We start from the raw sequence: 16,243 nt of genomic DNA, 5'->3' as shown, positions 1-16,243 counted from the left end.
GGGGGTAGGGTGTTAGCATGGATAGAGGATTGGTTGTCAAATAGGAGGCAGAGAGTGGGGGTCAATGGGTGCTATTCGGATTGGCGGATGGTGACTAGTGGAGTGCCCCAGAGGTCGGTGCTGGGGCCTCAGCTATTTACCATTTATATAGATGATCTGGAGGAGGGAACCGAGTGTAGGGTGTCGAAATTTGCTGATGACACCAAGATTGGTGGAACGGCAAATTGTGCAGAGGGTGTGGAGAGTCTACAGAAGGATCTAGATAGGCTGGGTGAATGGGCCAGGAAATGGCAAATGGAATTTAATGTTGGCAAGTGTGAGGTGGTCCACTTTGGTAGGAATAATGGTAGGAAGGATTATTACTTACGTGGCGAAAAACTGCAGCAGGCGACGGTGCAGAGGGACCTCGGGATCCTTGTGTATGAGTCGCAAAAACCCAGCTTGCAGGTGCAGCAGGTGGTCAGGAAGGCGAATGGGATGCTGGCCTTCATCGCGAGGGGGATTGAATATAAAAGTAGGGAGGTCTTGCTGCAGCTGTATAGGGCATTGGTGAGGCCGCAGCTGGAGTACTGTGTGCAGTTTTGGGCGCCGCACCTGCGCAAAGATATTTTGGCCTTGGAGGGAGTGCAGAGGAGGTTTACTAGGCTGATACCGGAGTTGAGGGGGTTGAGCTATGAGGAGAGGCTGAATAAACTAGGCTTGTACTCGTTAGAGTTTAGGAGAATGAGAGGAGATCTCATTGAGACGTATAAGATGATGAATGAGATGGATAGGATAGAGGTGGAGAGACTCTTCCCGCTCAGAAAGGATAGTAGGACTAGGGGGCACAGCCTTAAGATAAAGGGGAGGCGGTTTAGAATGGAGTTGAGGAGGAACTTCTTCACTCAAAGGGTGGTGAATCTCTGGGATTCTCTGCCCGTTGAAGTGGTGGAGGCTGCCTCGCTAAATATTTTTAAGACGCGGGTTGATGGGTTTTTGATAAGAGAGGGGATTAAGGGTTATGGGGAGAGGGCGGGAAAGTGGAACTGAGCCACGACAGATCAGCCATGATCTTATTGAATGGCGGGGCAGGCTCGAAGGGCTAGATGGCCTACTCCTGCTCCTATTTCTTATGTTCTTAACTTTAGACCTGACTCTCCCCAATTTGTGCACTGCAGGATTCACAATTGTGAATCTCATTTAAAACCTAGAGGTGGGGGCCTATACACGCCAGAGTTTGACAGCTCTGGAACTCTGCGCATGTGAATAGTCCTGACCTGTCAGTATCCCTGTTTGATGGCCAACTCAGGACCCTTGCAGCATTGCCCCTCTAGCACTCCCACAGCCCCCACTATAATTCTCCAACCAACCCCTAGCGCTCCCCCTCCTCCCATGGTCCCGGGAGCGCCCCAATGTCCAGCCCCCTGCACCAGCAGTGGTGAACCCCTCCCCCAGGAAGCAGACTCTCCTCCTTCTCATGGCAGACCACCACACCCTCTCCATCCAATCGCTGGCCCTAGGCCCTGACCACAATAGGCTCTGCCCCCTTGGCACTGCCCAATGCATGGTGAAATCCCACAACACCAGTTTAAAGTCCAAACAGGTTTATTTGTAGCAAAAGCCACAAGCTTTTGGGATAGGCTGTCCTGAAAGCTTGTGGCTTTTGCTACAATAAACCTCTTTGGACTTTAAACTGGTGTTGTGGGATTTCTTTCTGTTTTACCCCAGTCCAACGCTGGCATCTCCACATCACAATGCATGGTGGGCAGTGTCAAGGTGCCCCCTGGGCATGGGCACTTTGCCCCTTGACCAGTGCCAGGGGAACAGGCCGGCACTGCCATGGTGCCCATGCCTAGGAGTCACCACTCCCCTCTGCCTCCGCCCGACACCCTGGTTGCCTCCCTTTCACTCTGGTGGGGTCTTCCTCTAGTTCCCTGATCATGGGGAACTACTCTAAATCCTGCTGGAGTGAAGTACTCCTGGTGGGGTGGGAGGTGCTTTCGGACCCGGCAGGTTCTGTGCTGGACCCGATAATAACACGAAAAATAGTTTTAAAATACATTAAAAGATTTAAATTACTTACCTCTCTTCCCACCCATTTCCAGTGCCGTCCCAACCGCAACTGTTCCCTGGCTCTGAGAAACGCACATGCACTGGGAATGCATATGCTAATCTCGTGCAATGGCTGACATGTGATTCTCCCACCAGTGCTGCCAGAAAATTTGTGGATCGCGATGGGCGAATCACCCCCTATAGATCCAAATTCACCTGTTCCTTGCAATCATGCTACACTTAATACGTCATGGTTTAAATTACTCAAACTAGATCCCAAAATGTTGTTTTCTATCTAATTTGTATTTGAATTAATCAATATTAACTTTTTCTACAGTATCCTAGGCAGTCTGTTTCACAGTCACAGTCAATCTCTCACTGCAATATCATTTCTGAAGATAAGCTTTGAATTTGTCTTCCTTTGTGTGGTCTGTGTGCTCTGCCCTGACTACTTGGGACAGAGAGAAACAACTCGGTGTTCTTCATCCTCTATTCTTTTCAGAATAATAAAGTCAACAATCATATCGTCTCTCAACTTTCTCTATTTCAACATGTGTGTCAATTTACACCGTTATCAACATCTTGCCCTCTATTTTATTAGTACTATGCAACTTTGTTCTTAAAAATGGTGGGAGTTTTATTCCTGACCTGTGAGTGCTCTCTGGTCACAGTAGAGAAGAGTTAATTCGTCAACTCTCACCCAAAACCTTGCCCACATAACAGTACTCATCCTAATTCAAATATAAATCATTGCGTGAAACTCTTGCACGTATCGAGTCGGTATTATTTCTGACTAATAAATATAAAAGGATTGCAGTATGAAAATTCATTACAAAGACAAGGCATGCATTTCCTAAAGTTTAAAAAACTAAGGGCTGATCGATTTCAGGTATGTAAGACAATCAAAGGATTCGAAAGGGTGGATAGGGAGAAACTATTTGCTCTGGAGAAAGTTTGCACTTCCCATCATGCACCGTACCTGACTGGGGAATATTTGATACTGACCCTGGGTTTGCAGTTTTCTTGAACCAAGCTCAGATATTATACATGAAAATGCCCCCCATGGCAAGCTCCATTTGCTGATGTCAAGTTGTGCTGAAGTATTCTTTCAGCCTCAGTAGAATGCAGCTGAACATAAAGTGGATGTAAATCAGGACCAACATTCAGGGCCCCAGGAAATGACAGCCCTAAAATTTATAGTTTCACCGTATTTCACCATCATTCATGAATATCGGGCATGGCAGGTTTGAAATCTACAAACAAGAGAGTTTTTCACGTTTTAACCTGACTTGTATCATAAAACTACATTCAAAAAAACAAAATATAGAGCTAATCTGCACGAGGATGAATTTTACTTCAAATGCTCAAACATTAAGACCAAGAAAACAACTGTTTCCCAGTGAACTCAGGTAAATGTGATTTGACAATCAGAATGTAGTCAGTTTTGTGGTTAAGCCTAGTTTCTGGTGTGGTCAGTCTGTGGGCATAGGCTGGTTAATAGGCTTGGTCTGATTTATGGCTGTGAGCAGAGTTAGGAGTCAGGATTTGATGGTCGGACCTAAAAATTGGAAAAATGCCTGAGAATGTTGTTGTTACATGGTAGATATTGACAACATTTCCACAATCTTTCATAAGAACATAAGAAATAGGAGCAGGAGTAGGCCATCTAGCCCTTCGAGCCTGCCCCGCCATTCAATAAGATCATGGCTGATCTGTCGTGGCTCAGTTCCACTTTCCCGCCCTCTCCCCATAACCCTTAATCCCCCTTCCTCCTCAACTCCGTTCTAAACCACCCCCCCTTTATCTTGAGGCTGTGCCCCCTAGTCCTACTGTCTTTTTTGAGCGGGAAGAGTCTCTCCACCTCTATCCTATCCATCCCATTCATCATCTTATACGTCTCAATGAGATCTCCCCTCATTCTTCTAAACTCTAACGAGTACAAGCCTAGTTTATTCAGCCTCTCCTCATAGCTCAACCCCCTCAACTCCGGTATCAGCCTAGTAAACCTCCTCTGCACTCCCTCCAAGGCCAAAATATCTTTGCGCAGGTGCGGCGCCCAAAACTGCACACAGTACTCCAGCTGCGGCCTCACCAATGCCCTATACAGCTGCAGCAAGACCTCCCTACTTTTATATTCAATCCCCCTCGCTATGAAGGCCAGCATCCCATTCGCCTTCCTGACCTTAATTTGTTTACCTCCATTTAATGTGTGTCTCAATGCAGGTGCAGAAGAAATTCAAGGCCAGGGTCCAATCTATATTCATTTTTGAGCACAGAAACAAAGGTAAAATCTCACCACCCCAATTTTACTGATTGAAGAGAAGTTTGGATATAAGCAATATCATCAGAAAGTTCTTGTTTCAACCACAACAGAGAGGCTTAGAAGTAACAGAACAATTTAAAAGAAAATTACTGTCTATGAGCATGCCTTGCCTTTCACTGGCTAAAATTCCACACTCATGGTTTATAATGACATAAGAACATTAAATATGGAATGAGAGAAAGAATTCAGCAGTCAATGTATGAGCTTGCTAATTTCCACAGGCAAACACTAGAGAATCGTCACCTTAACTTGACAATCTCCATTGTTGAATGCAGACTAGCTGCATTCCATAAATACAATTTCAGTGTCGGAATGAGAACTATTGCATTCCACTAGTTGGTTGATCTAGATTGCTGCATAATCATGTTCTGTGATTAGTCCATAGAATTTACAGCACACAAACAGGTCATTCATCCCAGCAGGTCAATCCTGATGTTTATGATCCACACAAGCTTCTTTCCAGCCTACTACATTTAATCCTTTCACCTTCTAAATTCATAACGGAATAGTACTATAAGATGGTAATGTCTCTTTTAAGAGATGTTTTACGTCTGGCTTCCTGTGAGGAGTATGTTTAAAATTCAGGTCTGGTTTACAAAGTGCCGATTTATCTTCAAACGAAGCAGCTTCTTGCTCAGAATGCAGGAGAATAATTGATTTGGATAATGGGATGTTTGTTTTATCTAAATTAATCCATTTTTGTTTATTTTGTTTTTTTCACCTGGAGTGTCAGATTAGGATGATTGATAGAGGCAGGATGATGTGAATGGGCAAAGCTAAGCTTACAGGGAAAACACCTTTAATGTTTAAACAATGAGCTTCAGCCTGGTCCTGAAAGAAGCAAGAGGTGTTTCTGTCTTTCTCTCTCTCTCTCTTTTTCTCCAAAGATGGTCAAAAGCTCTAGATTTCTTAGCAAGCATTCACATGAAGCCATGTGCCCCTTGCTTCTTTCAGGATCAGGCAGGATACTCACTGTTTATCCAAACCAATTATACTGCTGCATTCTCAGAATAAGCTACCTAGCTTTCATTAGAGCTGAATCTTAAACATAACCCTCACAAGGGACACAAAATAAATATATTTCTTAAAGGCACAGTATGATATGAGGAATTGACCTCCTGTCCTGGAATTATCTCTGGCATGTTGTGGTTACTTTCTGTTGGGTTGAAATAGCCTGCTCTGCATTACAATCAAATCCCTACAAGGTGCACCTCAGTGTTTGGTTAGTCTGGGGCTCCTGCATTCAGTACTACAACAGAGCACCATAAACTTAGTCAAGAAATAAACAGAAAATGCTTTAAATTCTCAGCAGGTCTGACAGCATTTGCGAAGAAACAACAGAGCTAATATTTCAAGTTTGAATCATTCTGCTGTGATTAAAGAATCATACCGGCAATAAACATTGATTCTGTTCTCTCTTCACAAATGCTGCCAACTAATGTGTTGAAGAGATGAAAGGATTTGCAGGATAGATGGAGAGAAATGGTTTCCTGTTGCAGAAGAGACCAGGACGAGGGCATATCCTTAAACTCAGAGCCAGGCCTTTCAGAGGGGTTGTCATGAAGTCCCACTTCACATAAAGGATAGTGGAAATCTGGAACACTCTCCCCCAGTAACCTGTTGAGGTGGGTGGGTGGGGGCAAACTAAAATTTCTAACTAAGATGGATAAGACCTTTACAAAAGCCAAATACTGCAAATCTGAAATAAAAACAAAAATTGTTGGAAACACAAGAGCTGAAAAGTTCTATGGAGAGAAAACATAATAAATGGTGCAGGTCAATGGGTTTATATCGGAATTGATAGATTTTTGATGGTTAAAGATATCGAGGGTAACAGGACCAAATTGGGTCCATTGAGTTAAGATACAGATCAGCGATAATCTAAATGAATGGTGGAACAGATTCAAAGACCAAATAGCCTCCTCCAATTCTATGTTCCCATTTCAGCCTTGTAGCTTAAAAAGAAAATCTCTTACCTCATGACTTGCTGTATTCCAGGAGAAGCAGAGATAATAGTGGAGGTAGTGTAATGGCCAAGCCAAATGGTTTGATTACTGTGGACTGTTTCAGATGCTAGCTTTGACAATTCATCCATTTTATTCTGCAAAGCATTGGATATATTTATCAAAGTTGCTAAACGTCCACTCATTCTCTCATCTTGTATTTTCCCCATTTTCCAGCTGTATTCTTCTAACCCTACCCCTATATACAGCAGATTGATTTCCTATAAGGTAAGCTGCTGTGTTGAATTAAGAGGATAGCACACATGAGCTCCAGTTATCTCTACAGTGGAATGATCTATATTGTTGGTATCTATGCACTAAAGAAAGAACAAACTTTATTTGACATCCCAAAACGCCTTACGTTCAATTTATTGGTTTTGATGTATCACTGATGTAATTTAAGGAAAAGTGGCAGCCAGTATGTGCAAAACCTTCCACAAACAGAAATGGTAGAAATGACCAGATAATCTGTTTTAGTCTTTGAGAACAAAAGAAATCCCTCATTCCCTTATGGGATCTGTTACATTCGTTTGAGGCGGCAAACAGGGCCTCGATGTAACTGAGGAACTGAGGCTGGAGGATATGTTTTTAGTTAGGGAAAATGAGGAAATAATGGATAGGGACAGTAACACTGAGCAGATACCAGGACCTAGGAGGAGAGATGGATGGGTTACAGTTAGGAAGAGCAAAAAGAAAAGGAGTCATAGCACTGGGACCGCCCCAGAGGAATTACCCCAGAATATTAAGGGTGGGGTGACAGCTGGGGTAGAGAAGGCAAGGGAGGGAGATCAGAATACCTCGGAGGAAGGGAAGAGTGCAGGGTGTGAGATAGTGGTGGGGGATGGGAGAGTCAAAGGGATTGACAGGTGGTTCTGTGGGCAAAAGCGGGACTCCAGGATGGTAGTCTGCCTCCCTGGGGCAGGGGTACAGGATGTTTCAGAAAGGGTAGAGGGAATTTTGAAGGGTGGAGGGACCAAGTCTGATGTGATAGTGCACATAGGAGAGAAGGATGTAGGAACAAAGTGCAGGGGGGACATACGTAGGCAGTTCAGGGAGTTGGGGGCTAGGCTGAAATGTAGGGCCTCCAGGGTGGCGTTCTCTGGGCTGCTGCCGGTGCCTGGGGCTAGCAGGGCTAGAAATAATGAGATACTCCAACTCAATGCGTGGTTGAAGGATTGGTGTAGGGCAGAGGGTTTTAGATTCGTAGACCATTGGGAAGTCTTTATGAAAGAGGGGCAAATATATAAGAGGGATGGGGTACAGTTAACTGGGAAAGGTGTGCATATCTTAGCTGGAAGGTTAGCTGGAGTGTTTCGGCAGGGTTTAAACTAATATGGAGGGGGGGTGGGGAGGTGGACGGAACTGGGATTGGGGATAGGGTAAGCCCGGAGGGTAGGAAGAGGGATCGGATTGTTTCTGAGTGTCTTCGGTGCATGTGTTTCAATGCTAGGAGTGTGACTGGCAAAACAGATGAACTTAAGGCAATAATGTTCGAAAGGAAGTTGGAAGTGGTGGCAGTGACAGAGACTTGGTTAAAGGAAGGGCAGGACTGGCAGTTGAATGTTCCCGGGTATAAGTGCTTCAGGCGTGATAGGGGTGGGTCGCAGAGAGGTGGGGGAGTGGCGTTGTTAGTTAAGGATTGCATCATAGCAGTGCAGAGGGAGGGAGGTATAGAGGATATAGGAATCGAGTCGCTATGGGTGGAGTTGAGGAATAGGAAGGGAGATGTTACTATGTTGGGTGTGTACTACAGACCGCCCAACAGCCCGAGGGCTGTGGAAGAAGGGATAAGCAGGGACATTCTAGATAAGTGCAGGAAGAATAGGGTGGTGGTAGTGGGAGATTTTAATCTCCCCGGGGTAGACTGGAAGGTGCCGAGATCAGAGGGTGCTGACAGGGAGGAATTTGTACAGTGTGTAATGGAAGGATCCCTGGAGCAGTATGTGGATAGCCCGACCAGGGAGGGGGCTATACTGGACTTGGTTCTGGGGAATGAGCCTGGGCAGGTGGTTGACGTTGAAGTAGGAGAGCAGGTGGCTAACAGTGACCACAACTCTGTCTGGTTTAAGATATTAATGGATAAAGATGAAGCCTGTCCTAAGGGGAGGGTGTTAAACTGGGGGAGGGCTAGATACAACCGGATTAGGCAGGATCTTAAAGATACGGACTGGGGTAAGCTGCTTGATGGCAGGTCGACGCTGGGTATGTGGGAGTCTCTCAAGGGAAAACTAAAATCTTTGCAGGAAAGGCACGTGCCGGTCAAGAGGAAGGATGGGAAGGGTAGGATTAGAGAGCCGTGGGTAACTAGGGATATTGAGGACCTGGTCAGGAGGAAGAGAGAGGCGTACATTAGATCTAGGCATTTGAGGACAGAGATAGCGTTAGAAGAATACAGAGAATGTAGGAGAGAACTTAAAAGGGGCATCAGAAAGGCAAAAAGGGGCCACGAAATGGCTTTGGCGGGTAGGATTAAAGAAAATCCTAAGGCATTTTACTCCTATGTTAGAAATAAAAGGATGGTTAGAGGGAAGATTGGTCCTCTCAGGGACAGAGGAGGGGAACTATGCTTGGAGCCTGGGGGAATGGGGGAGATCCTGAATGAATACTTTGCGTCAGTATTCACGCAGGAGAGGGGCCTGATGTCTGGTGCTGTGCTTGAGGAGTTTGAGGATCCGTTGAGGGATATAGTCATCACGAGGGAAGAGGTGTTGGGACTTTTAGACAGTATAAAGACGGATAAATCTCCAGGGCCTGATGGCATCTATCCCAGGCTGTTAAGGGAGGTGAGGGATGAAATTGCTGGGCCTCTGACGCAAATCTTTGTCTCTTCTTTGGACACAGGTGAGGTCCCAGAGGATTGGCGCATTGCAAATGTAGTACCGTTGTTTAAGAAGGGTCAGAGGGATAACCCAGGGAATTATAGGCCGGTGAGCTTGACTTCAGTTATAGGCAAGCTAATGGAGAGGATCCTCAAGGATAGGATGTATGAACATCTGGAGCGCTGCAATCTGATCAGGGATACGCAGCATGGCTTCGTTACAGGGAGGTCGTGCCTTACGAATCTAGTGGAATTTTTTGAAGAGGTGACAAAAACGGTTGACGAAGGACAAGCCGTTGATGTTGTCTATATGGATTTCAGTAAGGCGTTTGACAAGGTCCCTCATGGTAGGCTGATAGAAAAGGTGAAGGCTCATGGGATACAAGGCCAGGTATGTAGATGGGTGGAGAACTGGCTTGGGAGGAGGAGACAGCGAGTAGTAGTGGAAGGCTCCTTTTCCAATTGGAGGCCTGTCACCAGTGGTGTGCCGCAGGGCTCGGTACTTGGACCTCTTCTATTTGTGGTATATATTAATGACTTGGAAGAGGGGGTAGGTGGTGTGATCAGCAAATTTGCTGATGACACCAAGATGGTTGGATTGGCGGGTACTGAGGAGCAGTGCCTGGCAATGCAACAGGACATAGACAGGCTGGTAGATTGGGCAGATAGATGGCAAATGGAATTTAATCCGGAGAAATGCGAGGTGATGCACTTTGGCCGGAATAATGTGGAGGGGAGTTATACGATAAAAGGTAGAACTATCCGGAGTATAGATACGCAGAGAGACCTGGGGGTGCAAGTGCACAAGTCCCTGAAGGTGTCGGTTCAGGTGCAGAATGTGATGAGGAAAGCGTATGGTATGTTAGCCTTCATAGGAAGAGGTATAGAATATAAGAGTAGGAGTCTGATGTTGCAGTTGTATAGAACGTTGGTTAGGCCTCACTTGGAGTACTGCGTCCAGTTCTGGTCGCCGTACTACCGGAAGGATGTAGAGATCCTGGAGAGAGTGCAGAGGAGATTTACCAGGATGTTGCCTGGTATGGAAGGGCTGTCTTACGAGGAAAGCTTGAATGAACTTGGGCTGTTTTCCCTTGAGAGACGTCGGCTGAGGGGGGATCTAATAGAGGTTTATAAGATTATGAAGGGGATAGATAGAGTAAATGGTGGTAAGCTTTTTCCGCTACTAGAAATGGATAGAACGAGGGGTCACGGGCTTAGGGTGAGGGGGGCTAGGTATAAGACAAATATTAGAGGGCAGTTTTTCACGCAAAGGGTAGTGGGGGTGTGGAATGCACTGCCGAGTAAGGTGGTGGAAGCAGGCACGCTAGGGTTGTTTAAGAGTCACTTAGACAGCCATATGAGCGGGCTACATATAGGGGGATATAGTAGGCCTTACCGAACATTGTAGGCTTGGGAATACGTTTTGCCTCAGGAATGTTAGTCTTTGCCTGTTTAATAATGAATTTTTTTGTCTCCACAGGCATTTAAGTCCAGCAAGGGGCATGCATGCGGCAGGTTGTAGTGGGCTGCTCTTGGATGTTGCTTCGGGAGTTGCCTATTGCTTCATGTCGTTAGTGTGCTTAAACTGGACCATCTCGAGGGCAACATGACAGCTCAGAGACTATCTCTGTTGCTGTGCGGACACATGGATTTGGGCCTGTGTCTGTGGGAGTTTGCACGTTCTCCCCGTGGTTGCGTGGGTTTCCTCCGGGTGCTCCGGTTTCCTCCCACATCCCCCAAAGATGTGCTTTTAGGCTGATTGATTGGGTACTAAATTGTCCCTAAATTGGACCTCCCTGATCCTCGCACGTTAGGCGTAGACTAAAATCATGAATAGGTCACTGATAGTAGGACGGCGGCGCGGGCTCATTGGGCCGAAGGGCCTGTTTCCCGTGCTGTGTTCTTTGTTCTTTGTTCTTTGTAACATTTTATTTGAAAAACAGCACCACCGATAACGCAGCACTCCCTCAGTATTGCAATGCAACTGTCAGCCAGGATTGTATGTATACTGGAGACTCGAATGGAAATTGGTCGATCATCTAATCAACATCATTAAAACAGATCATCTGATCATAATCACATTACTGTTTGTGGAAGCGTGTGCAAATTTATGACCCATTTCCCAAATTATCAGTGATGACACTTTACAAACTACTTGCTTTCATATGTTTGGAGGCCATGAACGACACTACACAATTTCTTTATCTCTATTCACATTTAATACACATTTAACATGCATTGCCTCTTTTTCTAGTTAGTAAATTATTTTGTAATAAAAGTACAAAACACGCTGGAAATAAGCTGATTGCAGACAATAAGTGGGTTAATATGTCAGAAGGTTTGATCTGGTCAGACTGGAGTAGTCCACGATAGCACTGAACAGAACAGATGGGTTGAAGTGTAAAAGTGAAGATGTCAAATGTGCTACAGATCTTTGAACTGGAAACTGCGGGCAGCCAACAGGCACACATGAAATTACCACAAACATAAATGAGATGATGATCAGTTAATCTGTTTCTTAAGTGATGTTGGTTTCAGTTTTGAACTTCCGTGAAATGGTGAAACCTAAAGGTAGACATGCTAATCATATTGAAAAAAAAACACTGGGCTATGCACTAAGGTGCTATAAGGTGCGTGAAATTGGGATTAGGCTTATTAATCAGGGTATTTGTTTCAGCAAGCATAGACACAAAGAATGGAATGCCCTCCTTTCTGTGTATGCAAAATTTTCTCTTTCTCTAAATATTGAGCAAGACATTGAGGAGAAATCCCTTTTTCTTCAAAATAGTTACGAAGATACTTAGATCAAGCAGATGGTAATTCTATCAATGTTCCTGGTGCAGAGGTTTAACTCATGCCCTCCTGACTCAAAGGTGAAGTTGCTTCCACTAGTCGCACAAAAGCAGTAATGTAGTGCTTCTGGACAGATAATGTGGAGCACGAGTTCAAATTTGAGAATTTGAATTCACTTACAAAGATCTGGCACAAAGTAACTGACATCTGGATAAGTGACGATGAGGCTGTTGGGTTATCATTAAAAACACAGCCATTTCACTTATGTCCTTTAGGGAGGGAAACTGGCCACCCTTACCTGACCTGGCCTTTATCAGACTCATCTCATTCCAACATGCCTGGCTCTTAACTGCCTTCTGAAGCGGCAAAGGAGTCCAGCCCTGGTTGCCCTGAAGGTTGACCTTGCCGGAGACACACACATCCTGAGAGTTATATAAAAAAAGGTTTAATTCTCTATAATGTGCGGAATTGTGTTCTTACCTGGTTCAAGAAACCAAAGAAATTGAATGGCCTTTTGGGGCCAGGACTCGGGGTGGCATCAGCACAGATGAAGGAGTAATTTCCAAAGTGAGTTTGATGTACATAGTGAAAGGAACCATCCTGACGATGGGCAGAATATTTCCTGTGAAATGAGCATAAGTTTCAAAGTCACAAGTTTTGTGGGTATGTATTAAATACAAATCTAGCGTAGTTACTTTTACCTGCCTTCTTGAGTTCCAATCTTGAACGTTAAAAGCGAGTTATTATGAATCAGAAGTTAAACATTCTGCCCACAAAACGATTGTTATATTTATAAAAAGCGAGATAGAACAAGTCCAGTTTGAGCAGATCAATTAGTTTATCAAGAATAAGAAAGATAATGGAATCCTCACAAAGGTGTAAAGATGTATTAGAAAAGTATGTAAAAATTGAAAGAAAATCAGGTTTTTTTTAGTCCATTTGGTCAGAAAAATAGAAAGATAAATTATCTAAATGAAAAGAGACTCTGGGATGCTTTGGTGTAGAGGGATCTACACCAAAGGTGGAGGTCCACCTCGTGTCAAGCGAGGGGCATGCACACGGCGGGTCGTGCGTGGGCTGCTCTTGGAAGTCCAGGAGTGGCCTAGTACTTCATGTCGGTGTGTGTGCTTGATCCTGGACCGATAGACGGGCGCCACAACAGCTCAGTGACTAGCACTGCTAGCTGTGCAGATACATGGATTTGGGCCTGTGTCTGTGGGAGTTTGCGCATTCTCCCTGTGGTTGCGTGGGTTTCCTCCGGGCGCTCCGGTTTCCTCCCACACCCCAAAGATGTGCTCTTAGGCTAATCGGTTTCTACCAAATTGACACTATTTCTTCCCTGAATCTGACTGAGTAGGGTCCCATTCGTAGACATGCAGGGTAGAATAGGTGTAGGGTGATGCGGCGGCGCGGGCTCGTTGGGCCGAAGGGCCTGTTTCCCGTGCTGGGTTGTTCTTTGTTTTTGTATCTAGGTGTCCTCATGCACAAGTTGCAGAAAATTGGTGTGCAAGTATTGAAGATACTAAGGAATGCAACTGGAATTTTGGCATTTACAGCTAAAGGAATAGAGTATAAAAGTAAGGAAATGTTTCTGCAACTATACAAGGCATTGTGAGACTGCACCTGGAGTACTATGTACAGTTTTGGTCCCCTTATTTGAGGAAGGATGTAGTGGCATTAGAGGCAGTTCATAGAAAATAGGAGCAGGGGGCCATTTGGTCCTTTGAGCCTGCTTTGCCAATCATTATGATCACAGCTGATCATCCAACTCAATAGCCTGATCCCGCTTTCTTCCAAATATCCTTTGAACCCCTTCGTTCCAAGTTCTATATCTAACAGCTTCTTGAAAACATACAATGTTTTGGTTTCAACTACAATTTGTGGTAACAAATTCCACAAGCTAACCACTCTCTGAGTGAAGAAATTTCTCCTCATCTCTGTCCTTAATGGTCTACCCTCTATCCTCAAATTGGGTCTAGACACCCCCACCATCGGGAACATCCCTCTTGCATCTACCCTTTATAGCCCTGTTAGAATGTTGCAGGTTTCAGTGAGATTCACCCATCATTCTTCTAAACTCCAGCAAACACAATTCTAACTGACTCATTTTCTCCTCAGACTTCAGTCAGAGTCAATCTGGCAAAACTTCTCTGTATCCCTCCAGAAGAAGAACATGGTTCCTCAGATAAGGAGACCAAAATTGCACACAATATTCCAGGTGTGACCTTACCAAAGTACTGTATAATTGCATCAAGACATCCCTGCTCCCCTCACTATGAAGACTAACATACTTTTTGACTTTTGTTTTGCCTGCTGCACCTGCATACTTACCTACAGTGGCTGGTGTAAGGACACCCAGATTTCCTAGCACATTCCCCTCTCCTAATTTATGGCCAGATTGTAATCTGACTTCCTGTTTTTTGCCGTCAAAATGGATAACCTCTCATTCATCTAAATTATACTGCCTCTGCCATTAATTTATCTAGTCCTTCAGCTTGTCCAAATTGCACTGAAGGATCTCTGCATTCTCCTCACAGCTCACCCACCCACTCAGCTTTGTCTCATCTGCAAATTTGGTGATATTACATTTAGTTCCTCATCCAAATCATTTATATAGTGAGTAGCTGGGGTCCCAGCACTGATCCCTGCAGTACTCCACTAGTCACTGACCGCCATTTGGAAATGGATCCGTTTATTGCTATTCTGTTTTCTGTCTGCCAATCAGTTTTCCATCCATCTCAATACACTATCCCCAATCCCATGCATTTCAATTTTACACGCTAATCTCTTATGTGAGACTTTGCTGAAACCACATCCACTGGCTTCCCCTCATCAACTCTCCTAGTTACATCCTTGAAGAATTCCAGTAGATTTGTCAAGCATGATTTCCCTTTCATCAATCCATGCTGACTCTGTCCAGTCCTGCCACTATTATCCAAAGGTTTTGCTTTAAAATCTTTGATAATGGATTCTAGAATTTTCGCCACTACTGGCATTAGGCTAACTGGTCTATAATTCTGAGGTCTCTCTACCTCCCGTTTTAAATAGTGGGGTTACATAAACTACACTCCAATCTGTAGGAACTGTTCCAGAGTCTATAAAATCGTGGAAAATAACCACCAATGCATCCATTATTTCTGGGGCCATTTCCTTAAGTACTCAGATGTAAATTATCAGGCCCTGGGGATTTATCAGCCTTCAATTCCATCAGTTTCCCCAATACCATTTCTCTACTAATACTGATTTCCTCAGTTCCTCCCCCTCACTAAACCCTGTGTTCCCCAACATTTCTGGTCCTCTGTTGTGAAGACAGAACCAAAGTATGTATTCAGTTGGTCAGCCATTTTTGTTCCCCATTATAAATACCCGTTTCTGATTTGTCTTCGCTATCTTTTTCTCGTCACATATCTATAGAAATTTTACAGTCAGTTTTTATGTTCCCTTACTCTGATACTCTATTCTCCCCTTCATAATCAGTCCCTTGGCACTCCTTTGCTGAATTTTTAAATGCCCCCAATCCTCAGGTCTGTTGGTTTTCTTCACCAATTTGTATGCCTCTTCCTTGAATCTAATACTGTCTTTAATTGCCCTTGATTTGGCCACCTTTCCAGTTTTATTTTTGTACCAGACAAGAACAAAACAATTGTTGCAGTTACTCATGAGCTCCTTGAACATTTGTCATTACCTTTCCGCTATCATCCCTTCAACAAACATTTCCCAATCATAGACAGCCTGCATGTCATATCATCATGGTTTCCTTTGTTAAGATTCAGCACTCTAGTCACAGAATCAACCACATCACTCTCCATCTTGATGAAAAATTCTATCATGTTATGCTCGCTCATCCCCAAGAGATGTTGCACAACTAGACTACCAATTGTTCCTTTCTTATTACAATATCCAGTCTAAAATGGCCTACTCTCCAGTTGGTTTCTCAATGTATTGATCCAGAAGCCATCCCATATACACTCCAGGAATTCCTTCTCTTTGGTACTGTTCCTAATTTAATTTGTCCTGTCTATACACAGATTAAAATCACCCATAATTATGTTCCTTTATTGCATGCATCTCCAATTTCCTGTTTAATGTCTTTCCCAACATCACCATAGAGATTGGGGGTCTACATACAACCCCTACTAAAGTTTTTTGCCCTTTCTTAGCTCTACCCATATAGTTCAGAGGAGGTTCACTGGATTGATTTCAAGGCACGAGAGGTTTGTTTTATGAAGAGAGATTAAGAAGTTTAGGCCTATATTCTTGAGTTTGAAGAATGAG

General features: G+C 44.3%; 1 protein-coding gene across 1 annotated transcript in view; it reads right to left on the bottom strand.

The window, feature by feature from the left end:
* Window positions 1-16,243, bottom strand: part of tmem62 (transmembrane protein 62) — an 84,112-nt gene that overhangs the window by 49,536 nt on the left and 18,333 nt on the right. The window contains 2 exon segments of the mRNA XM_080202947.1: window positions 6,331-6,455; window positions 12,449-12,590. Of these exon segments, the coding sequence (XP_080059073.1) occupies window positions 6,331-6,455; window positions 12,449-12,590 (267 nt within the window).

This window comes from Carcharhinus amblyrhynchos, chromosome 14 (assembly GCF_965287045.1).
Source record: "Carcharhinus amblyrhynchos chromosome 14, sCarAmb.v2.hapA, whole genome shotgun sequence".
NCBI classification, from domain to species: Eukaryota; Metazoa; Chordata; class Chondrichthyes; order Carcharhiniformes; family Carcharhinidae; genus Carcharhinus; species Carcharhinus amblyrhynchos.
The sequence above is the reverse complement of the archived record's forward strand: the minus strand, read 5'-3'. Positions and strand labels throughout refer to the sequence as shown.